At 37.9% G+C, this 24,187-nt stretch overlaps 1 protein-coding gene across 1 annotated transcript in view; it reads left to right on the top strand.

The window, feature by feature from the left end:
- The window catches only part of LOC104469448 (guanine nucleotide-binding protein G(s) subunit alpha-like), a gene marked incomplete at both ends in the record, with an annotated part of 18,499 nt that extends 1,408 nt beyond the window's left edge, over window positions 1–17,091 (top strand). The window contains one exon of the mRNA XM_010083954.1: window positions 16,994–17,091. Within this exon, the coding sequence (XP_010082256.1) occupies window positions 16,994–17,091 (98 nt within the window). The remainder of the gene's footprint in view (window positions 1–16,993) is intronic.
- Between the last annotated feature and the right edge of the window lie 7,096 nt (window positions 17,092–24,187).

Below are 24,187 nucleotides of genomic sequence, written 5' to 3'. Positions count from 1 at the left end.
CACAGACGGGTTGATGGATGTACGACTCTTCTCTAGCACATAAAATGTAATATTAGTCATTTTATCTTAAAGAATCTTAAATTAGAGATGCTGAGATTTTTGATTTGACCCCTCTTTAATTTTGACACTTGCCAGTGTTATTCGTAAGAATATTTGATCCATTCATAGATGATCTCTCCTGCTAGGGGAACAGAAAAAATTTGTGCTTTAAATATAGGAGAATATTCGAGAGAAAAGACAGTGGCTCCTTACTCCACCCTGTGTCCTCTTGAACTGGCTGTGTGCCTGCTGCTCTCATACAGCCCATTGTTTTGTGATAGTTCAGGTTGTGATCTGTATCAATGCTCTAACAAGTTCCTGTGACCTACCTCATACTGAAATACTTTATTTTCCTTGTCTCTTCTATCTCAGAGGGGTTTTTTTTCTTGAAATGCAGTGATTTTTTTTTAGATTTTTTTTTTCCCCTTCCCCTGAAAGCAAGGGGTAATTGTGTAGTGGTAAGTGAATAAGCCAAGTGTGTATGTGTTACATTAACTTTTTTATATAAAAATTAATATTCATGTATTATGCCTGATAGCATACATGGTAGCAAGCCCTTGATGTCTGAAGCAATAGAAATAATACTTACCAGGTCCATAAATAATTCCAGGTTCAGTGAAGAGTCTTTGATGTGTTGAATGACACACGACTTCAGGAATAGCAGTGCTCCAATACAACTAGTTTTCTTCTCTGAGCAAGGTGTTTTGTAAAATTTTTAAGCCCTGAGTCTACAGAGGTGTAGGCTTATGCATAACTTTGACTAGTGGCTAGTTTCATTGGCGCGATTAACTATTTCATGTGTAAATGTTTGTAGGGTTGAGGTTTTAAACTGGATATACATTAGCCACTAATTTTGAAGGAGTATTGTGGCTCCCTCTGCCCTCTGTGATTATATAAGCTAATATGTATCCGATTTCTGAGTTTGTCTGAATGTAGGTTATAGTCCTTTGATACGTGAAAAACTAAACTTTCACTTTAATTGCATATTTTAAATCCAGTTAAGATCTAGAATGTCCCTAGATGCCAGCTCTCAGTGCATAGTATCAGAAAGACACGATCCTTGAGTACCTCTATAAAAATAATTTTTACTTTGTTACAGATTAATTAAAAGTACTTTGAAGAAAAAATAATCTTCTGTAAGTGGAAAGGATAGCCTTATGCTGGTTATGCTTTATATCCAAGGAAATCTTGATTAGCTGCTTTCTCCTCCAGTACTCCGGTGGGAGAATTTCATAAACCAGCAGCTAAACTTTTTCCTAGATAGAGTGTTAATGCAGAAGAAGAGGGGGAATTTTTAGCAATGTTAGCAGCATGTAATGCTGTATATTTTGAGTTGCAGAACTTGCTTTCTGTCTCTTCCGTTTTCTTCATGGGGAATCATATTTCAGCGGTTACGAAGACATACTTTCCTCTAGTATAGTATTGGACACTGCTTTTCTCTGCCATAGGAGGAACATGAAGGTAGGAAGAAAGAACACTCATGTACCAAGGAGGAGATATCCTTTGAGGGCTCCGAGTACCTAGCACCATACTCTTTCAAAATACAAGGCTGTTTTGCTTCCCTTTGAATGCCCATTCATCTTTCCTAAACATTAATTTAGGAAGCTCTTCAGAAGGCAACACACACAGATACCAAGTTTAATACGAGGATTGTGTAATGTCTTCTCCAGCTACAGGAGATCTTCTTTACAACATAAGAGGCCTCATCCTTCTTCTGCACATGAAGGAGTAGTTTAAATGATGTTTAAAGTACACACCAAAATCTGAGATTGTAATTCCCTGTCATACAGGTGGAGCTAGAAGTCACATTTTCTAACAGTGAGCTTGTGTGTAATGTGAAAGGCAGAAGAAAGTAAAAGAAATGCAGAAGCTTTACAGTGTGATGATAGTATAGGAGTCTGGCTCTACATATCTAGGATTCAAAAAGCAACTTTTGTGTTCTCATATTCTAATTCTTTTCTTAGTCTGTGTCTCCATCTGTTTTCTTTGCAGTTTTTTGTCTTACAGGAAACGTGTGTCATTTGTGTAGAGCATATTGTATTGAATTAAAAAGAAAAAAAACAACTTGAGTTAAAAATAATGTTAGTATAGTGCAGTAGTAGGTTAAACATTCCCTTTAAAACTGGAAATTTAGTATGTTGGAGATTTATTAATTCAACAGACTTGGTATTAAGCAATTAGATTTCTTGAATACAAGTAGTAGCATATGGGAAAAGGAAAAGGGTAGTACATACTGAAAGGAATTCTGTCCACATAATCACGCTGGTGATTTGAAGTATTGCAGTATTTAGTAGATGAAATCTGTAGTTCCTTTTGTAGTCCATCTGTCTTGTTTCACCATACTGTGTATACCATTGGCAAGAACATAGAAGAATTTCATTCTTGCAGCCAAGGGTCCAGTTTATCTTGTCTTTGGTATGTTTTCAGCAGTTTATAAAATGCAGATTACAAAGAGAAACCCAAAACTATGTGACTGAAGTGACTTGATAAAGGCTAGGAGCATAACCACACCGAAAACCTGTGGAGAATGCTAGTCGGTGATATTCTAGGCAAAACAATGGGGTACTGAGTTCGTGTTTTTCTGTCAAGTATTTTCTGCCTTAGCTCATTGTGGACTTCTGAAACAGCTTCAGGACATAATATCTCCATGGATAATGGAGTGCTGTTCTGATTTAGTTTTGCAAAATAGTTTGCTTCTTCGGGGGAGGTAAAATCTCTCCTTATTAGGCTTGTTGCACAGCCTTTTTATAGAGTGGAGCAGAATGGAAATAACAGAAGTCTAATCAGGTCCATGTAGTCTACTCTTAATATGAATAGCACTGATAAATATTGTGTGTAGTATTTTGTTTGCATCGTGGGGAAACATATTCTTGCTAAAATGACAGGACATTAAATGACTAAGTCTTGCAAAAACAGTCTAGCCCTGCTAGTTTGAGTGAACACTGAGACTAACAGATCACACTTTCCATGGAGAAGTACTGAAACCAGAACTCCAACTGCAATACCAGTGTTCTGTGAAAGATTGTCGTTTATGGAGGACCATTATCATTGCCTTTGTTCAAGTTGGGTTCCTCTCATGCAATTAAATTGTCACTGACCAGCATGATGACTTTAAGCAAAGGAAAAGGAAGTTGAAGTAAGAAAACTTCCAAGTTAATCAAACCGAGCTCGGTTGAGATAGCTGAAGCATTTAATTGTAATAATCAAGCTGATTGTGAATGCACATTAGTTAAAGTCTTAAAAATGAGGTAGTGATCTGTGTCGATGTATGGGTGCAGATCTGAAGGTACCCATGTAATTACTGCTGCTGGGTTTAAGATTAGGTTGTGATAATATTTTTATAAAAGAAGAAATTGGTAAGCGATTTAGAAATTATAAAATGAACTATGCTCATCATTGAGGCGCTCTAATGAAACAAGTAGAAAATTTGGTTTGCTTGAGCAGTAGGTATGAGACCTTGCCCAAGCTTGCGCTGGAACTGCTTTTTTTCTCACACTAGCTGGTCTTTGTAGAAGTAAATTTTACTCTTTACTTTTACATGTAACTATGTATGCTTTACAGGGACAGCATGGTGTGTAAGAGCAAAGACCTCACAAATCAAAATTTCTGGCTAGTTTTACAAATACCATGGAAAATAAATTATGCTCGTAGTTGAAGCTTCCAAATGGGATTTCTGTCACTATTGTCCTTTGATGCATTTAGCTCAACACAATTGTATGTATATGTTTTCAGTGTCAAAAATCAACCTCGTAAATATTTTCAATAGTTCTGACTAGCTGTATATCTGTTTCAAATATAGGATGATGTTGGATTAGCTGGGTTATAGAGGTGATATTTTTATTCCTGTTCTGCATACCAGACAGTGGTTAGGATATTTTCGCCATCACTAGTACCAGCTAGAATAGTGGCCTTTTTCTCATCCCTTTCTTTTTGCTCTTACTCTTAAAAGAGGAAAGGAAATGCTCTCGTTCCATCAATATTTCTCTTCCCATGATCAACCAATTTGAACCAAGCTGCCGAATAAAACCTATTTGTTTTGGGTCACAGTTGCTTTATAATTCTCTGGTTTTAATGAAATATTCAAAATAGCAGAATGTTATTTACCACTGCCCATTTTAATTGGTCTGAACTCATCTGAGGAAGATATCTCTTGAAAATACCATAATAAATTCACAAAGATTATATTCAAAAAATAGTAGAATTGGAATATTAGCTATTGGAATGCAAAATAACTGGGGAATCACTCCAGTCTATGGAGAGCCTATGGCTCTCTAGATCTAGGAAAATACTTGCTTAGAAGAGATGGGATCGTTTCTAGGGTGTTGGTGAAATTGTCTGCAGATTTTTTGGTCCCAGTTTATTTTTTATTACACTGCTCCGTTGTAGTTATTTTGAATCTCCCGCTACCAGTGCTGCTGAATAGTTTTATTACGATTTCTGAGTGGTGTCCTTGAGGCCAAGGTTTACCACGTGCTGGCTTCAGCCTCAAAGCCAGCTTAGCATCCCCTCTGCCCACAGCCATCCCTCCCCTCTCCCCCACACCGTGGTGCGCCACCCTCGCTTGGGCCAAAAAAACCTCCATTGGGTGCCCAGCGTAAATCAGACCATTGAACTGATCCAGGTTAAAAATAACCCCAGTAACCCTTACTCCTTCTCTCTTCTATTTTGGGGAGGTTATTTTTGACAAGGATCAGTTTTGAGGGCTGGTTTACGACACAGCCCATAGGCTGTGTGGTACGAATGAGGCAGTACAAATTGTGTAACATGTTAATGTGCAGCAGAGTCAGAGGTAGGGGTAGGAGTCCTTAAGATGATTTTGACACCAAAATCTTCAAGAAAATAACAAGAGAATATAATATCAGTTAAAAAAAAAAAAAAAGTGAACTGGGATCTCTTTGCTGCCAAAAGTGTTCCTTAATTATGTAGGCAACAGAATGAAATTGTCTGTCCCTGTAGATAATCACCCAGATGTGTATAATGATAGATATATTATTATTCCTGTCTAAATGCATCATGGAAGAAGAGGAGAGCTGTTCTGGTTTGACAACATCACTAGCTTTATAATGTAATGACAAACATGCTCACTCTAATGGGGGACATTTCCTATGAGGCTCTTAAGCATCTCCGATTTTGCAGTGGGGAAGCAGACAAAACGTTTTCTCTGCTGGGTAAAGCCATGGGAATCTGGGAAGGCTGAGAGATGGAGCCTGGTTTCTTTGGTGCCTGAATAATACTGTATGGAAGTTGGGCAGGTACCATGATGAGAAAATTTGGGGCTCTTGCTCTTTCTCGTCCAGACTTGCCTTATTATTTTGAGCAAGTCACCTCACTGTCCTCACTGTCACTTTTTTTTTTAAATGCTCTGTATATCTTGTAATGTCTAAAATTGTGATAATATATGTATCTTGGAGGTGTATTTGAGCATTCTGAGGTGCAAAACTGGTAGAACATGGGGATATGTGAAGTATTTATAACTCAAGAATGTTCATGTTAACATTAACAAAAAGGAATGAGAAGTATTACAGACAGTGTCAGCAGATGTGATGTGATACCAGATCCTCTGAAATAGTCTTTACTTAGTCTTTTTAAATCTTCATTATCTTATCTCCACAGAGCAGCTCCTTCTAAATGGACTTCTAGATAATCCAATTGAGTTCACCTGATCACCGCCTTAACGGGACTTAAATAAAGCTGTTTTCCCTATCCTTTAGTAGCAGAAATAAATTATTGAATACAGATTAAGGAGTTCTTTTAAAGCCACCTTTTAGTATAGGGACTCTGAGGTAGACAGCCCCTTGTCTTAATTTCTGTTTCTCATAATTAAAGCAGGTATAACTAGTAATTATTTGCAAACGAAACTCCTGAAATCTGATTTTTGTCTGCATGGGTAGATGTCTGATAGGAATGTTTTATTCTTATGAATGAATAGCAATAGCTAGCAAATTCTGACAATGCTTGCCTATCTATTGGAAGTGATTTTTTAAATTTCAGCTTCAGTCTGCGGTACCCTAAGTTTTAGTTAGGCTGTGAGCTAGCCCATTGCATCATACTAAGAAATATTATGGTAACACAAAGCCTTTTTCATGAATAGTTGAAATGCAAATATATTGAGTATAAGCATAAAGCTGACTGACTTGGGGACTAGGCACTATTTTAATAAGTAAAAGCAAATACTACTACAAAACTTAGTTTTTAGGTTCCCAAGCAAATTCCTTGTGGCCATCTTTTTTGACAGCAGTTAACATAGTAGTTGTTACCTGGAATGGCAAGTTTGGGGATGTTCGGGAATTCCCCGGTGGTCCCGCTGTAGCTGTGCTGAGAGCAGCTGCTTGCAGCAGGTGGTGCAGAGGCTCTCCCGCTGCAGGATGTGTGCGCTGTGCCTCAGGGGTGTCTGTGCCCATCAGCAGATGGTACGGGAATTCGCTGCAGACTGCTTTCAGTACCATGTATTTTACTGGTCCTGTTTCTTTCAGTCCATGAAACAATAAAGTCTTTGGTATTTTGGTAGGAGCATGCATAGCTTATGGAAAGATATTTTTATTTACAGAGGAGAGCTTGATTTTTTTTAAAAAAGTAATTCTTTAGCAAAATGTATGATTAAAAACAATGTGTGCATATATAGTAAATAGACTTTAATATGGGAAGTTCTTTCTTTTTACACTTTTTACAAATGTAAAGCTATCTACATTAAGTAAAAAAATATTTGTGCTGTATATGTTTTGACTGCTCAAGTTTTCCAGAAATCAAAGCACTGACTAGGAACTTTTTTGAAGTGAAGAAACCATTTGTAGCATCCTTTAGAAAAGTTAATCACTCTAGTCCATTTAATTTGCTATACCATGCAGTAATTTGACATTAGGCATTAAAAATAGGTTAATTTTATATTAAAACTGGAAAAAAAGAAAAAATATCCTTGAAAATTACAAACTCATTTCTTCCACAACGCAGAATGCTGTGGTGACTAGAAACAATTACTTAATTCACCAGCTGCATTAAAAAAAGCTTATTTTTTAAAAAAATGTATTTTGATAAGACTTTCATGCAGCCATCTAGAATTACTTATTAAATAAAGTTAATCTGCTGGGTTTTTTTCATTTAAATGGAACTTCAGTCAGTATCTAAAATGAAGCTTAGGGACAAAAAGAAAATGTAGCAAATAAGAAAATGGCACTGCCTGGCTGGTGATGAAATAAAGAAAGTAAAAATCATTTTCAAACATACTAAGTTACAAAATTGCTTACAGCCATTTATACTGATCTGTTTAGCAAAAGCAACACATGCAGACTGTATGTATCAGGAAATCAACATATTTGCCAACTAATAAGCATGAAGCTTTGAGAAGTACCAATTTAAATACTATGCATTGTAGGTTTGCTTTTGATAATTTAAGTCAGTGGTTCATATTTTTAGTGTAATACAAAATTTATTTTATCTTGCTGTTTAGTAATGAAGGTTACATATTTTTGCTGATTTGTCTATTTGTCTTGTCCTTCTTTTCCTCAAATACAGATTAAGTCCCGTACTTTTCACCTTGGTTTTGAGTTTTTTCTTCCTGAGTTTTAATTTGTAGGAAAAAGCTTCAGAACCTGTTTTCCTTAAGACAGGAAGAAGAAAGCTATTGACTAGCAGCATCTCTGTAGGAGGAATTTCATAAAGCTGCTATTCAGTAAAATACATACATATTTAGGCCAGTCTTTCCGAAGAACAGTAATATTACAGTACCCTGACTTTAAATACAGCCTAAATAATGAGTACATGTGTATTTAAAAAAAGGGAAAAAATAGCCATTCTCCCTGCTGACTTCTGTGAACAGAAATAAGATGAAATGTAAGAGCTAAGCAGCTTTACTCATTAGCATTGCTCTTCCACATAGTGATCAGTCTCCTGATTTGTTTGCTGCAGTACTTCTTGGTACATCTGATTTCGCTTCTTAAAGGTGGCAGCATCTGCAGGAACAACTCTTGTCCCAGATTTTATTGCCGGTAACAGCAATTTCTAACTGCAGTGAAAATGGGGATCCTTCAGTTTGTTACATGGAATAAAATAAAATGTGCTCCGTGCATGAAGTGAAGGTATTTTTGGCTAGAGAATTAAGGGAAAGTGCCCTTTGAATTCTGCAGTGTTTTCATGGAGGTGTTCAGGTAGTTCTGTTGAAATCCCGTGAGTATTTCCTTAAATTGGAGAATCTGCGATCCAGGACTTCAGACAGTGACATTATCTGCACATCTCTTCTGTAGTACAGTCATTTTTGTAATAGAAAAAAACAACCCTGTATTTTGCTTTATTATTAATTTATTTGATTAGCTTTTGAAGTAAATGCTAATGCTTTATTCTGCACTTGTATTTTTATCCAGTAAATTCCCACCATACCATGTTTATAGGTTCATAAGTTCACATTTAGAAATTCATTTGAAGAAATCGTGACTTAATTTCTCTTGATACATCTTCTTTGTTTTCCTCAGAGCAGTCTTAAAGAACAAGAACAGATTAATTCAATTTATGTTGAAATAGAAGAGCTGTCAGCTGAATTAAACAGGAAATAGGCATAAATTTAATATAGAAATTCTTAAGTATTTTCTGGTTTTAATCACAGTAAGAGACTATCACAGAATATTGGCATGCGCATAGATGAAATAGAATTTTACCTGTGAGCCTGCCTGGTACTACAGTGGCTTGAGAAGAGGCTGTATGAAGATTAAGCAACATGTAAATGTGCTAATTGCCCTGTGGACGTGCTTTTTGGGCATACAACAAAAAGTGCCTTTGGGCATAAAAGTTCAGTAACATACAAAGACTTGGAAATGTGTTTGTAAGCATACTTCTAAAAAAATAATGACTTTGGTATTTTAATTTAATTTACATTATGTCAGATGAGTAAAGGATGAACTTGGATGAGCATGGAAGTAGTTGAAAAGAAAAAAGTGAAAAATATTGTGATCTGGTTTACATTTTGATTCTGTGAAATACTCTTTGGTCTTTTTACACGTGTCCCTCATTGCTAAATTTATTTTTCATTAGTCCAGTGCCAAATATTGTAGTACGGCTAAGTTGTGCAAAGTTGCCTTTTCACGTGCAGCCACCTGTGACTTTCCAACATGGAGACTTTTACATTGAACAGAGCAACAGGGGATGTGCCGTGAGTTTATGAAGTTATGACAGAATTTAAAAAACATGTCAGGTCCCAAATCTTGAGAGAGATCCCCAAGCACAAGCCTTTTCCCTTGTCAAACTTGAATGGAAGTTGGCGAGAGCTCACGTGGGAGTGAAGGTGTGTGGATGAACAGGTATTTGCCGCGTGCGTGGCTCTGAGCGTTGATCCTGCCACAGAGCTGTTGTGCCCGTAGCTGACTGAAGGTGTGAAGGGTATCGTGTTTTCTAAATGCAAGCACCTCTTCTGGGAGAGTCCTGCTCTTCAAAGAACCAGCACGTTGTCAGGGTTTTAACTTGCCTTTGGAGAGTACATGATGCTTCTTTAGTGTTCCAGTAAAATCTAAGATTTTTTTTAAGCTCCCAAGAGACTGGGTGGCTTTTTACTCTCAAAAAAATCCTAGCAAATAAAAAGAACTTTGAATTAATCTATAGTAAGTGTACATGAGCTTGATTTCTTCATGTAGACTGTGTTAAGAGTCTATTAGTACTTCTGTGAATACAGGCTCTGCTTCCTCAGAAAGATCGTAAGATTAGTGATCTGTCCTTGGGATTTGTCTGAATTTAGAATGAGGAGGAACTATTTTATCTTTTACCCTTTTCTGTTGGTGGCAGTTTCTGGCAAAAATAGGCTTTTTGTTCCCAACCTGAAAGGGGGCAGCAAAGTTGCAGTATGGTCCCACATTCAACCCGTGATTTCCAACGGTGTCTGTTCTTAGCACTGCGTAAGGTAATAATGTTGTTTGATTTGACCACTTGTTTTAAGTTTATTATATATTAATTACACAAAAAGCAACTAAATGACATAGTATGAAAGACATTTTCCACATCCTAATTTAAGGCTTAAAGGAAATTTCTCAGCATTTTATTAAACCTTCCTTCTTAGCCAGAGGTCTACAAAAATAGCTGATGGTTGAAATGCCTCTGTTACCACTCGGTACTGCCCAAGAGAGAGCTGGAATGGTATAGAAGATGCCTTGCTATCAGTAAATGTAATCCATTAATGAATTGCCTTCTTTCCATGTATGAGTGTACTCTGAAGAAGCAGAGGAACATTGATTACTCGGTTTAAAATTGCAGAGGAATTTTGACGAAATGGGGAGTAGAGTCCGCATCTGCCAGCTTCCTTCTTAGTGCTCTCAGCAAAAGTGAGTTCTTCCTCCCTCGTGAATGTGCTGTGCTTTACACAGGAGGTGTGTGAAAGGATTCGATCTGAGCAGTGTTCTAGTATCAACAGATCAAGCTTCTGTGGTAATTAAACTTCTTGTGAAAGTAGAAAAAAAAAAGATAAATACAGTGATACTATGCTAGTGAGGCCTTTTAACCAAAGGCACTTTGTAGATTATGGGTATGGAATTGTGTGTTGGCACATTTCTCAAATACTGTGGTGTTATGAAACTCTTAACCAAGGGGAAGAATGAAAGTTCAAACATTTCTTAAAGGAAATTCCCTTCCCGTTGTCCATTCCTTGCAGCCACATCCATTTTAATTTGTGCTACTAGAAACGTGGAGATACCATAAGCAGAACCCCAAAATATTTTGGCATAATTCTTCTTTTGTAAGCACAAAAAACTATTGATAACAAGACTGAATCCTTGCTGAAAATATTTCTGAGTCTGTTATGGGATGTGCTGAGTACTGTGGCCTCTCCCAAAGAGTTGTATTCAGCTCTGGATACATGCCAGTAACTGGAGAATATCTTCAACTATTTGTAGGTATGCGTTTCCTTTGTGATATCATCGGCATATTTTCCCTAAAATAGTAAGCAATAATTAACACGTGTTCACACCGTGAGGAATGCAGATGTTTCCCTATTCAAGTGAGTCCCTTATTAAACTGTTTGATTTGACAGATTTAACACGTTACAGTATCGCTGCCCGAACACAGGGAGAATGACAAGATGCCATCAGTTTCCTTCTCCGAGTGGCCTTACAGTCAATAGTAATCACTTGATTTCAGATATGAGCAATGAAAAACAAATCAGTTTACCGCGTATTTACCTATCCTGGAAGGAGAAAATCAACTTGTGCAGTTTGTCTTGGAATGCACCGTGCTGCCCTGCCATCCCGTGACCTTGTGTCTTGTTCTAACGCGGTTCCTTGGTGGAATGCAGCAGAACTGCCTGATTGCCCTGCAAGTGAAGTTCATGTGCCCCCACCTGGCAGAGCAGTTTGTAAATTGGTTTGAAACCAGTGGTCGGTGTTCTTTGTCAGGAATCCAATGTCCTCCAAGATGCAGTTTTACAGTCAGGAGCTGGTTTGGTTTGACCTTTAATCATTAAGTTTGTACGTGGATGACCTATTTAAAACTCTTATTATGAAATGTGCAGCTCCATGGGACAGTGAACTTCGCCCAGGAATTGTATCCCAGTTTTAACCACACCATTGTGTAATGGTTGTACACACCTTTTAGTAGGTAAGGTTTTTTTTCAATGGCATTGACTTTTGCCGGAATTAGTAAATAAACTGTTCTAATGACAGATCCACCCTATATTATATTTTACAAAGAAAAGTTAATGTTGCATGTCCGTGCTACGGTTCCTGTGAACATGGTGTCAGAGTGGCAAGAGCTAAGCCAATGTTTTTCTCTGCCAGCATCCCAATGCCTATAAAACATTGCTTCATAAACATTTTTTAGAAGTCTCTTGAGTATTTGTATATCTGAAGGGAACAAAACCTTGTAGACAGTATGTCCAGTTTTTATCTTTCATTTTCTACTAATATTTTATTCTTTTAGAATGCCCCTCCAAAGCTGATCTTGGTTCCTTTATTTTTTTCCCAGGCCTGCAGTTTGTCTCTTGAGGATTATTTTTTTTTTAACAACCAGAACGCTCTACCTCCAAGTTCTTTAACACTTTTTCTGGTTTGACTTTTAGTAAAACCGCTGTTTACCTGCTGCCATTTATTCACTTTGCTGACATTTTCTAATACAAATAGGTTTTTAGCTTGATTAGACTCTGCATTGCCTCTTTTCTAATCTGGGATTTTGTCAGTAAGTTCTTTCTGGAGCAAAGTACTGTTTTCCAAGCATCCCTTTGACTTGATGATTTCTGCTGATGGGCTTTTTTCTCTGGAGGTCTGTGTGGATTCCTGTAAGAGAATACAAGCAATTTATAAATGTTGCTTATTGACTTATATTGGGAAAGTTTGAGCAGGTGGAGAGAGTGTCATCTAATCAATAGAACAGTAATACTGCAATACATTTGCTTTCACATAAATATGACTTTTTAAGTGTTGTGGTGTTACATTATGATGAGAGATGAGGCTTCCTCGCCATCAGCAAGTCATGGGCCTTGATATTTCAGTTATCTAAGTAAAACAGAGAAAGTTTACCCAGACAGTGGATTTTCTCAGAGTTTTTTATAGTTTCACAGAAGTGTAGCCTGATGATTAAGGATTGTGCCCGGAATTCAGTCTGTGCCCCTGCCCAGCCTGAACGCATCCAAAGTCAAGCCTGTTTGTTCTGTTCAGATTTGGGTTACGTTGGCATCGTTTTCCCGAAGTGTTCTACACAAGGATTTCTCCCTCTTTAGGGTTATGTTAGCACTTTGAAAAGTGTCAAGTCTCTGGGCTGATGGTAAATAAATGCGACAATCTTGACATAATTCTTAGGAAGAATTCACTTCTCACCTTCCTCGGTGATGCCGTGCTGTCATCACTTCTGTTGACTTGTTGCTTTACACAGCTTCAGTTGAAGTTTAAACAGGATCTTGGGTGTGTATTGTATAGCTGCAGCACTTTTCTAAATGGAAAATGACATAACTTGAATATTTTTTTTTCAGTTTTAAGTATGCATAGGGCAAGAATGGTTGATATGACCATACTTTGCAAATACTGTGGATCGTTTGGAACCGAACATTGAAATCCTGTTTAATGTGGAATGTCATCTCAAACCAAGTTGTTTAGTGTTGTTTATTTATTTTAGCTGTTTTGTTAGGAGTTCCATTTTATAGTGCGAGAGAAACCTGTGTTGATGCTGCAGTAGAGTCTCTTGTATTAGAAAGTGCCAGCAAATGAATCAGTGTTATGGAAACAAGAACCAGACATGTAAGGACTAGTTTTCTGGCTATTTCTTTTCAGGAAATTTGCCTGATACTTTTGGTTAATTTGTTTCCTAACTCATTATTTTTAGAGATCTCATACAAATTAGTTCTATTTAACTAAAAAAAAAAACCAAACCAAGCCCTGTTGCTAACTTGATTTTTCTGGTGGCTTCTGAAGCCCCTGTTTTACCTAAATACATAACAAATCTTGTGGTTTTACTTGCCTTCCCTGAGAGTAGCCCCAGGCTACATTCCATGACTCAAAATGGGATGCTGAGGATTTCTTATGTTATTCTTTTTCTTAAATATTATTTCAGAATTGTGGTTAGCGTAGGTGTATTGGGGAGGAGGAATAATTTTTTTTTTTTTTTAACTAGCTACTATGTCTTAATTCCAAAATCAGTCACTAGTATAAGCAGGCTTCTAATGAAGGAGGAGTGGAACTGTGTAAGCTTGGTTCCAGCTTTTCTCTGGTGAACACCTTCCTAGTTTCCAGTTGTGTAAGCTGGGCCGGCATTAGTCCCAAAATGTGTGAAGATAATTTGCGGTGACTGAAGGACAAAAGGCTGCTTATTAATAAAAGGCCTTCATATCTGGCTGTCACAAGTCCTGCACTTCAGTTTAAAAAACAAAATGAAATCAAACAAAAAAAGACCAAAAGAACCCCCCTCTTCCCTCCCCCCAAAAAAAAAAAGACCACCACTGTGTCTTAGTATAATAATCTATTATTCATTACTTGTTGTAGATCCTGATTTTGAAATGCCAATAAAAAGTTCAAAGAATGTGGACTTGAATTCTTTTTCCATCCCACATGGACAGTTAATAACGACATTGAAAAGATTGCATAAATGTTGCTGGTTATAGTTCAGATTAGCAGGACAGACGTAAAGACATTAAGTATTTTATTGCTAATGTGGCCTAACAAGGCACAAACATTGGGCGTTATCCCGTTATTGTAATCCACATAGTTTCTTAGAAGTTAAGAACTGCCCTTAAAACACAGGGAGGACTCTTCTGAACAATATGTGACTGTTCTGTTAAAGTAAATCCTAGGCTTTTTATTATCAATGTGTTTATGCTGGGGCCAGGAACTGGATTTAATTTTAATCCCATTTTAAGAGTCTGATTGCAGACACTACTCCAAATGTTTCTCCACAAGGTATGATGGTAGTTCATAAGTTGTTTGAAATAGTTGGTTTTTATCAGTTCTCTACCAGAATGTCATAGTTGTAGTGAGGAAGGACTCCTGTGTCCCATTTTTGTGGCAGAGTTCTACTATGCTGTGACTTTTTCATTAAGGCACTGCCTCTTTTTACTTTAAACGTACATTTGTTGGTAATGAAGAATCTCTTATGTTTTATTCCATTTTCTGTACACTTACCTAGTTATTTGTTTCCTTACTGTAAGACAGGATGAAGTGAGTATTTTGGGGTATATTTGGAGATAATTGGCTTGGCAGATGCTGACCCCAGTTTGAAGTAGATGTCTATTTTAGAACCATATCTCTGCCAAATAGTTCAATTAACTGTCTGAAGTCTGGTGTAAGTCATCTTGATTAGATGGGAAATTTAAATGGTGTGTGTCTGTTTGAATCAGCTGCTGTTTCAGCAGAAAAATCTTGCACAATGGACGATTCAATTTTTCAATTTCCCAGCTTTGTAGGAATAAGTTGAGTGAGTCATAAGATGTTCTGTATTAGACTACTGTTACTTTTAAAAATAAATATATATAGCCACCCCAAAATGGGTTTGGTTCAAATACAGTGACCTTCCAATTAATTCCCCCTCGCTCCTTTACTTTCTCTTCCTACTCCTTTACTTCCTCTTTGTACTCCGTTTTGCTTTGGAAAGGTATTTTCCTCACTATGCTCTGATACAGTTGAAGGTTGAAGGTAATTGACAGTCCTCTGACTGCCAGAAAGTTGGAAACCCTCAAAATGAAAGCATCCAATGAACATAATTCCAGCAGCGGGAGAAAGAAAACTGTGGACTGGAATTAAGATTTTGATTTACATTTTACTTCCTTTAACAGCAAATGGTCGTACAATCTACGAATACTAAAAATAAAGTAAAATCTTCTTATCTACTTATGAAAGACATGTAGCTGGTCTTTTTGTTCGTGAACAGTTTGTAAAAGCAGGGAACAAACTGAAAAGATACATCTAATACTAGATATAAAATTTATAATCTCTTAAATTAGAACAAAATTCTACCATAAAGATGTGTAGTGTGCATTTACTGTCATTTGTGTGTATGCGCAGATAGTGAATATTCAATAGCAATAAAAGCAAGATTAAATGTACAGTTCGATAGGCTGTTTCCATCATTGGCATTCACAATTGTATGATCACACAGTCACATATGCATCTTATACCTGCCGAAACCAGAATAGTTTGAAAATCTGCATCAGTAAAGTAAGTTTAAGATGCCGTTATACATCTTTAAGATGCCATTTAAAGCATCTGGTACAGTTCAGGTGTTAGTTACCATTCTGCTAGGAAGGTGATTTTTCAAAAAAATGTATCTTCAAGTGAAACCTTGGAAGTCATGTTTGGATGTGACCCCTTTCTTCGTACTACACTGGTAGCAGAATGCAAGAGACTGATATCCCAAGAGAGGGAGCAGTTCCAAAGCTAAGTTAATGGAGAAACTTATAAAATGGCTATTTAAAACAATATATTCTTTTTCTTTAAAATACTTCTACTGTAAAGAAAAGGGATGGAGGGAGAAATAGAATCTACACAGCAACTATTTTAAAGTTCATGTGCTGTCCTGGATGTGAAAAAGCTGATTTGGAATAAGTTACCTGATATGCTTAAAATCAGAATAAAAGTGTTTAGTGCAAAACACTTGAAAAGCTCTGAGAGGTAGCCAGGAAAAGTCCATGGCTCGTGATAAAAGTGATGCCCACAGCTGCGTGTGTATTTAAGTCACTAGGCTGCTCCTGTTCTTTTAAATCTATTCGAAGTTCTTTGACTGATAGCCAGAAATACAATTGCATATTGCATGCACCGCTGTTGGAGCCAAAGTGCGTTTTTTTCTATACAAAAAAGGAATGGGCTTCTGGTTGTGTTTTACACTGTGTTACAGGTTCAACAAAACCAAAGCATTGCATTTTTGGCTGTCTGCTTTTGTATCTTGGCTTATAATTTTTAAGGTTGACACAATCAAGACACAATCTAGCTTTGTATCACTTTATTTCTTCTGTAGTTCAATGACCTTTTACACTGTACAAAAATAAATTCTGCAAATACTTTGAGTTAAGTGATACAGAGGTAAGTAAGCTATATTGTCCCAAAGATCCTCACTCACTTGGAAAGTGAAGTAAAAATAATCATTTGCTACCTTTATGTAAGAATTAGTGAGAAGCAGTGTTTCATTAGAGAAAAAAAAAATCTTGATAGACAAATAAATGTAACATGGAGTGAAATCATGTGTTAAAGAACAAATGTTACCAAATAGTATTGATTATTAAAAATACCAACAGAATTGTTATTAATGAAAAGTTAACCCTTCATTGACTATATAGTTGGACTCAATCCAAATGGTTCAGAAGCAGTTCTTTAAGTGTTACAAAATGTTAGAGTCAAAACAACTAAGAAAGCCAACTGAACTTCTAGTCAGGTTCTAAAAAATTTTTTAAAACTTTAGTTTTTTGTTAAAGATGCTGCCATTTACTGTTCCTAATAGTGGTAATGTTATGTCACCATTTGCTGATTCTCTTCATATAAGATCCATTTTGCCAATACTATTTTTATTCTTTCAGGAGTTTTATGAACATACGAAAACACTTTGGCAAGACGAAGGTGTGAAAGCCTGCTATGAGAGATCTAATGAGTATCAACTGATTGACTGTGCACAGTAGTAAGTATTGTTTCTATTCTGCTGTATATTGACTGCGATATACAGATTATTTTGATTGAAAGTTGATGTCAGTACTTTGGATGGTCCTGATACTTACTTTTCCTTACCTTGGAAGAAGAGTGTATGCTATATAGTGAACTCTTGGCAATCAGCTATTCAGAGAGATGGGAGAAAATAACGTTCAGTTAGACAATAATATCTACAGTGAAAACCTTGCAGATGCTTTCAAATGGTCTTAACACGGGCTGACACTTTAATGCAGTAGACAGTTGTATTGTCTCAAAGACCAGATTTCCCAATTCTTCCGCTTAGACCAGTTCCTTTCCAAATGACAGCTTCAGATACTGCAGCAAGTTTTATTAAGTTGGAAAGTACCTTGGTGTGAAACATGCCAGTGTTTGTAGCTTTTGCTTTCAGTGTGGTTTATTTTTCTGAAAAACAGAGGTGGCAGCAACAGTCATGGGCAGCAGCTGTGATCAGTCACCAACTGCCAGTGTTTGTAGCTTTTGCTTTCAGTGCGGTTTATTTTTCTGAAAAACAGAGATGGCAGCAACAGTCATGGGCAGCAGCTGCGATCGGTCACCAATGCTTCTACTTGTGTGCCTTCATGCACATACCTGAGAAGGACTCAGTCTGTTCTGGTAGTTACACCACTGTGGTAATTGGTATTGTTATGAGAGACTGCTGTGTGTTTGCAGTTAATTGTCACATATAGCTATATAGTGGAGTTCAAGAATTATTTTATGGCATGATGTTTGTGATAATTGTGACCATTCCTGGTATTTTTGTTGTGTATACTCAAGAATTGCAGGACTTAAATTTGGACTATTAATTGTTAAAAATGTTCTTTGTTAGTTTATACTCTCTCTTTTGGAGAAAGGGAAGTAAGGTTTAATGGTCAAGAAAATGCAGGTTTCTCATTTCACGTGATGATGGACAACTGCAGTTTGTCTACTACTGCATCTCTTAAAAAACATTTGATAATATTTGTATGGTTCTTTTTTTGTTGTTTGTTTAGGTGGACTTAAAGGTAAATCAACAATTAGCTCTGTTTGAAAAGAGACCATGGAGATAATTTTACTATGACTTGCACAGCTCTAGGTCTTTAGGAGCCTCTTTGAAGCTTTGCCATTGTTTCTAGAGTGAATTTGTTTGATGTGTAGCAATGTCTTTTGCGTTAGGCGACTAATGTTTGATCATTTGGCAAGGACCTTTTTGCAAGTAAAATAAAAAACACTACAAGATTTTAATTTTCTGTCAACTATCCAGTAAATTTTGTCTTTCTGGTGTAAAGCTGATAGAAATGGGGAAAAACTAGTTTTGTATCTGATAGTGTTTGGTTATCTGTTAGTTTCTGGGTAGTGTTTGTTAATAGTCAACTTTTATGAGGGGAAGAAGTAAATATTGTTAAGCACTAAAGTGGTGTTGTGTTGCCCTTTTTTGGAAGAGGAAAACATTTTGTTGTGCCCCAAATGCACAGAAGAAAGCTAAAATGCTTCTCATCCCTGGTTGCTGGACATTGACTTTTCCGTGGGTCAGCAAGGGGAACGGCCCTCATGATGGTTTTACTGTCCTGCTCCATCTAGTGGAACACTTAATTCTACATCATGGGCTGTTGAGCCAAAAATCAACCTTGTATATTGCTGACAAATTACGAATTTTTTTAAGTTACCATTGCCATCTCCTAAAAATATTTCATAATCTAACATTTATTCAATTTGATAGTAAAGCATATGACATTATTTTCTTGCAGAAAGAGCTTTCTAATTGTTAGTTGTGGTAGTTCTTGTCCTTTCTGGCATTTTTGATTGTGCAGTGGCATTGTTTTTAGTAACAGAATATGCAAAGGAAGAGGTTTTTAGTGACAAAATGGTTGCTTGATGGTTAATGTCACTTTGAAATTCTAAACTTATTTTTATCATATTAAATTTTCAAGGGACCTGACAAAAATTACTTCCTGTAAAATCTGACATGATTGATGCCTTGAAATTAACCTGATGAGCAGACTCTAAAACAAAACAACAACAAAAAAAAAAGTCGCAAAGGCAAATTATAAAATGTAGCTGAGATTTAGCAAGTGAAGACTTTTAATTTGAATATGCAAGCTATTGTCATTTGGGCTAATAGGAGTTCAAAGAGAAAGCTGAGCAAACTGTGTTGGAGTTGTCAGTTCTTTCAGAGAAGAGTTCTGGGTTCTAAACACTTTCCCCTTTTGAAGTCCCTGTTTAAAACAAGAAAGGCATACTTAAAACAGAAGGCAGAAAAGTGCCTTTTCTCTTTCAAGATCAATCCAACTTCCAGAAATCCCTTCTTGCTCTTGAAAGTTGAATAAATTTTTAAATATTAATGGATTCTTTGTTTGGTGAATTACTTTAAAATTCTAAACAATGTTTCTTGTTCACAAAAATTAACTTTTTATAGCGGTTTGGAAAATTTAAAATTTTTTAGACTGTCATTTTTTGAAGTGTTGATTGCTTATTGTAAATTTTGCCTTGGTATGGGCTCATTTAACATTCAGGATTTTTTAAAAAATAATTTTTTTCACTCTTGGAAACGACAATGTTATATATGGGAAGCTTTGCAAGAAGATTCTGCCAAATGTATAAAAATTGATTTTGTCTGTCTTTATGAGGGAACAGTGAAGAGTGTATATCTTACAGGGCTTTGTTTGGCTTTCAGAAATGTAAATATCAAAATGAAATTCATTTCTGTTTCCCCAAACCTGCATGAAACGTATGCAGAGCTTCTTGGGGATCTCAGAGAGTGTAGAGGCTGGTCTGCATCGCGTGTCCTCGGGGAGCAGGCACGTTGCAGGGCGCGTGGTCTGCTCGGGTGGCAGCTGTTGGGGCAGCAGGCTGCGGCAGCACCCGGCATCCCGCCCGCTGTCTTCTGAGAACTGGCATAAGAGTCCTTTCCCTCCTCTTATTTCCGTGTTAGTGGTGTGATGGTGGCGGTGAGGTACCGGGAAGGCTGTGAGGACTTCCCTACTTCCCTTCTGTTCATCATTGCCGCTTTTCACGGTTCTGCTTTTTGTGGATGAGAACTGGTTTGCTGTGGAGGCAGCTTAGCTACAGTCCAACAGAAGGTCCTTGTGGAGTTAAGGACTGTATGGCATCGCTGCGGGATGCTGGAACGTTTTGAAAAGAAAGATGTTGGGGAGATGGAGGAGTTGTGCTGAGGAAGGAAGGGAACTAGCTGGTGAGTTGGGAGCTCTCCTAGATGAACAGCGGGCGAGGGGAAAGCCGCTTTTGCTGCTTGTCCTTTCCCAGGAAAGTGGGAATGATTATAATTCTCAACCTAATGTGTTGTGTCCACCTAACTCAAATGTAGGTGTTTGGACTCTGGAAACTTACTTTTTTCTGAAAAATGTATTTTTCACCTGCTCCTGATCGGTAACTTTAAATACTGCAATACTTCCTGCTGTCTCCCCATAAGAAGGCTAATATTAATATGCACCACTGTTGTTGCCACAACAGTTCCTGGTTGCACTGGCTCAGAAGAGATGACTTTACCAAAAGCTCAGGTCCTGTCCTGGCTTTCCACGTAGCCGCCGTTGCGATCTGTGGAGGTGTGGAGCTGGGAGCCCTGGCCAGTAAGCACCTCTGCTGGAGAGCCCTTCTGGTGTCCTGCCCTTCACCCTCCAGCTCACTGGCCAAATGGAAATGTCACTTAGAGGAGCCCTGTTCGTTTGGAAGAGTACCTGCCTCTGCTCATCCTGAGCTTTGCCGTGCTTCCTGCCTAGGGCTGTTTCACCGTCCCGAGTGGCACAGAAAAGAAGGGAGGCTGTTTCCCTTCTCTTATCTGGACTTAGTAAGTAATTAGGTTCAATTCTGCTTTTAGAACAACATGGTCTGCACGGTTGTCACCAGTTTCTCTGAGAGGACTGTATTTTAGCTGTGAGAAGGGAGCATTATCTATGAGGAGCCCCAGCCTCATTGCCCTTGCGTCTTGCAGGGATGTACACAGAAGAGAACGAAGGTTTGTAGTGAAGCTGCCATGTGATATCGCTCTTGGCTAATCATAAACAGAGGAACGCAGAAGTGTCTAGAATATAGAAAACCCCAAACGATGATAAATAAATTATTTACCATCCTTCATATTTCTTCCCTGAAGGCACAGGATTGCATTTTGTTGAGAATATATTACTTAATGTTAAGAATATAGGAGCCATTTCCACTGTAATGTGCCAAGACCTGTTTGTTAAATGTGTGCCTTCTGTCAAATACGAACAAACATGATCTCTTTGAAGTCTTGTCGTTGCTAATACCGCAGTTTTCATTTGAGGAGCTCTGTTCTTAAAGCCTCACCAATACGCAGCAGAGTAGTCAGAGTAAGTAGGATCTCTCCCAAACTGTGCTGTTTGTGGCACGTGGGCATGAAGGATGCCAGCACCAACCTGCAAGATGTGACTCAAAGTCTGTGGATGTCCTGCAGAAAATTGCTTTGATGTCAGTAGCCTTTGGATTAGCTACGAAGCAAATAAAAAGCAAACCCTGGGTACATGAGCCTCCTAGGGCTTTTTCTAGACTTGCTAATATTAGGCTGTGCCCAGAGATCTTTGAATTTTTGCTTAATTAGCCTTGGCCACCAGTTTGATTTTGTGCTTCGTTTTCTGCTGTGCTTTCTCTGCGTATCTCCTAACTGGTGCTTCCTGGTTTTGGTTGGGGTGGAAAAGGAAATAATGTGAGAGACAGTCTTTGCAACTCATTTCACACCCTCCAATATCAGGAAGGGCTGGAAGTAGCACGCGGGAGCCCATTCTCCTGCTGTTTCCTGCCGCCGGCCGCGCGGGCTCTTCTGCTGCCGCCTGCCATTTCGGGGAAGGAAAAGGCACGGGGAGGTGGCTGGTGTAGGTGCAGAGTTCTGTTTCTCAAACTTCAGCACCAGCAGAGCCGCTCTGATAACTTGAAACTATGCCAGGCTGCTCCAGAAGAGTTTTATGAGAAGTATTTTTTAAGATGTTTGTTTTTAAAATACTTATCAAAGAAAGGGGGGGAGTGCAGCTATTAGCCGACTGCTGTGCAGGGCTGCTAAAGGATCAGCAGAAGTGGACACACTGTTTTTTTAATTTCAAATTTGTTATTGGTTGTAAATTCTTTGTATTTTTATTAAGATTTATGGTGTGTTTTATTTCTGGACTTGCTAACTTGTAGAGAGCAATTAAGAGCCCTGATCTGAGCACTTAATGATTTTCTTCCATGTTGATTTCGCTTTCTGACAAAGTTCCCTTCATGGAACGTGTAGTAAAGTGCATTTATTGAAAGTCTCACATTTTTAAATAGCAGCTGATTTATCAGTGGTACTACTGTTAGACTAGTTTCTTATTAATATTATTTATTACTTTTTTTTCTTTTTACTTTCTTTCCATTCAATATGATTTTGGCAGAGTAGTTGCTCTTGTCTCCTCCAGCTCTGGGAGCTATGTCTGCGTGCTCACATTCAACAGGACAGGAATTTCCCTGGCCTATATTCCTGGCATACATGAACTTCTTAAGGACATTAACAATTATGTTGTTAAACATTCCCTTGAGGAAGAATAATATTCATGTCCCCTTTCACTGATCTAAAACTGACGAGCTTGCCTACTGCTGTGCGAATTCTTTGGCAAGCCAAGGAACAGACCCAGATCAAACTTTTAATCCTTAGTCTTGCTTATAAAACCCGCCTTGCTTTATTCCAGAGCACTTAGACATAACTGAATTAGGGTATTCTCCCTACTCTTCTTCAGCCTGAGGGAACAGAGGATCATGTTTTAAACAAGGTTAATTTTCAATTAAAAAAAAAACCAAACCAACGTACAGCCCAGGTTATATTTTCTCTGCAATCCTGTGGAGGATGCAGAAATAGGGGTTGCTGTAGATGGTGGGAAGCACAGTAACTCCTGTCTTTGCATGACTTTAGTGAAGTCAATACCAAAAAAATGAGACCAAATACATAAGTAGCTGAATTATACCTAACTACTCCATGTGTCTGCCCTTTCTTGCTGACTGTCAACAGCAGGGATGTGCCTGCTGGCAAGTGCTGTGAAAACCAGATTACCTAAATGTAGCCAATAAATGGATTATGAATCCAACACATGGTCCCACTGTTGTCACAGCTAATCATAAATTCATAATTTCAAGATACACTCAACCCCAGATAAACTTCTCTGTCTTCAAAATACATCGCAGTATGAAGCAAGATAAAACAAAAAGTGTCCTGGAATAGCTTGCTGGAGTTTTACGAATTAGGAGCACTGATAAGCGATGAGCCATAATGGCAGAAAGACCTTTACAAGTCCAAAATGTGAATAATTTAAGAAGTCATACCACAGGCTTTTGAGGTCTGTGTAATGCCCACCACATCTTTCTGAATTATTGTGAAAGGATTTAACTGTTTGCTCCAGGAACCCGATTTCTGCCTTTGCTTTCACTCGCTCTGCCACTTGTAACCCCCTCGCGCCCATCACCTTCATTCATTTGCCACTTCTATTTCTGCTTTGGTAACAGACATCTGTTAATGTGCCAGCTCCTTTCTGGCCTTTGTCTTCAGATGCAACTTCCCTTCTGTGTCTAGTTGTAAATATAAGGGATTTGCCTTCAGCTGGAGGCAGGGCTGACCTGATCTGAAGACCATGAAAGAGCTGGGGTGGAACTTCTTCCCCAGTTTCTTGACCCCGTCCTGCATCCACGTAGTCACTTGGCCTTTTAGTTTAAGTGTATCACTTGCTAATGCCTGCAAAAGTTGAGGAATAATACAAATAAATGGCAAAATGCACATAAGCCTCAAGATTTCTCCTTTAGAAAGAGGAAACAAAATCTTGAGCTTTTTAAAAGTAAACGTCGGATGCATATTTTTGTAATTGCTTTCAAGTCTGTTTGGTTCAGTTTTATCTGGACCCGTTAGTCGACACATTTCTGATATCTATCCCTGGTTCTGCTTTGGTTTTTGTGGCACTGTTCTCTGCAAATGTACAAATTCAAATGCAGTGGGATTTTTTTTTGTGGATGAAGGGGAAGAGTTGAAATGCAATAGAGCAGGAGATGGAATATAAGCCAAAATCTTATTTAATTAAACTGTTACTAATTTCTGCATTTTAAGGGCAACAGGTTCCCCA

This window comes from Pterocles gutturalis, unplaced genomic scaffold (genome assembly GCF_000699245.1).
Source record: "Pterocles gutturalis isolate BGI_N339 unplaced genomic scaffold, ASM69924v1 scaffold34536, whole genome shotgun sequence".
Lineage (NCBI taxonomy): Eukaryota > Metazoa > Chordata > Aves > Pterocliformes > Pteroclidae > Pterocles > Pterocles gutturalis.
The sequence above is the reverse complement of the archived record's forward strand: the minus strand, read 5'-3'. Positions and strand labels throughout refer to the sequence as shown.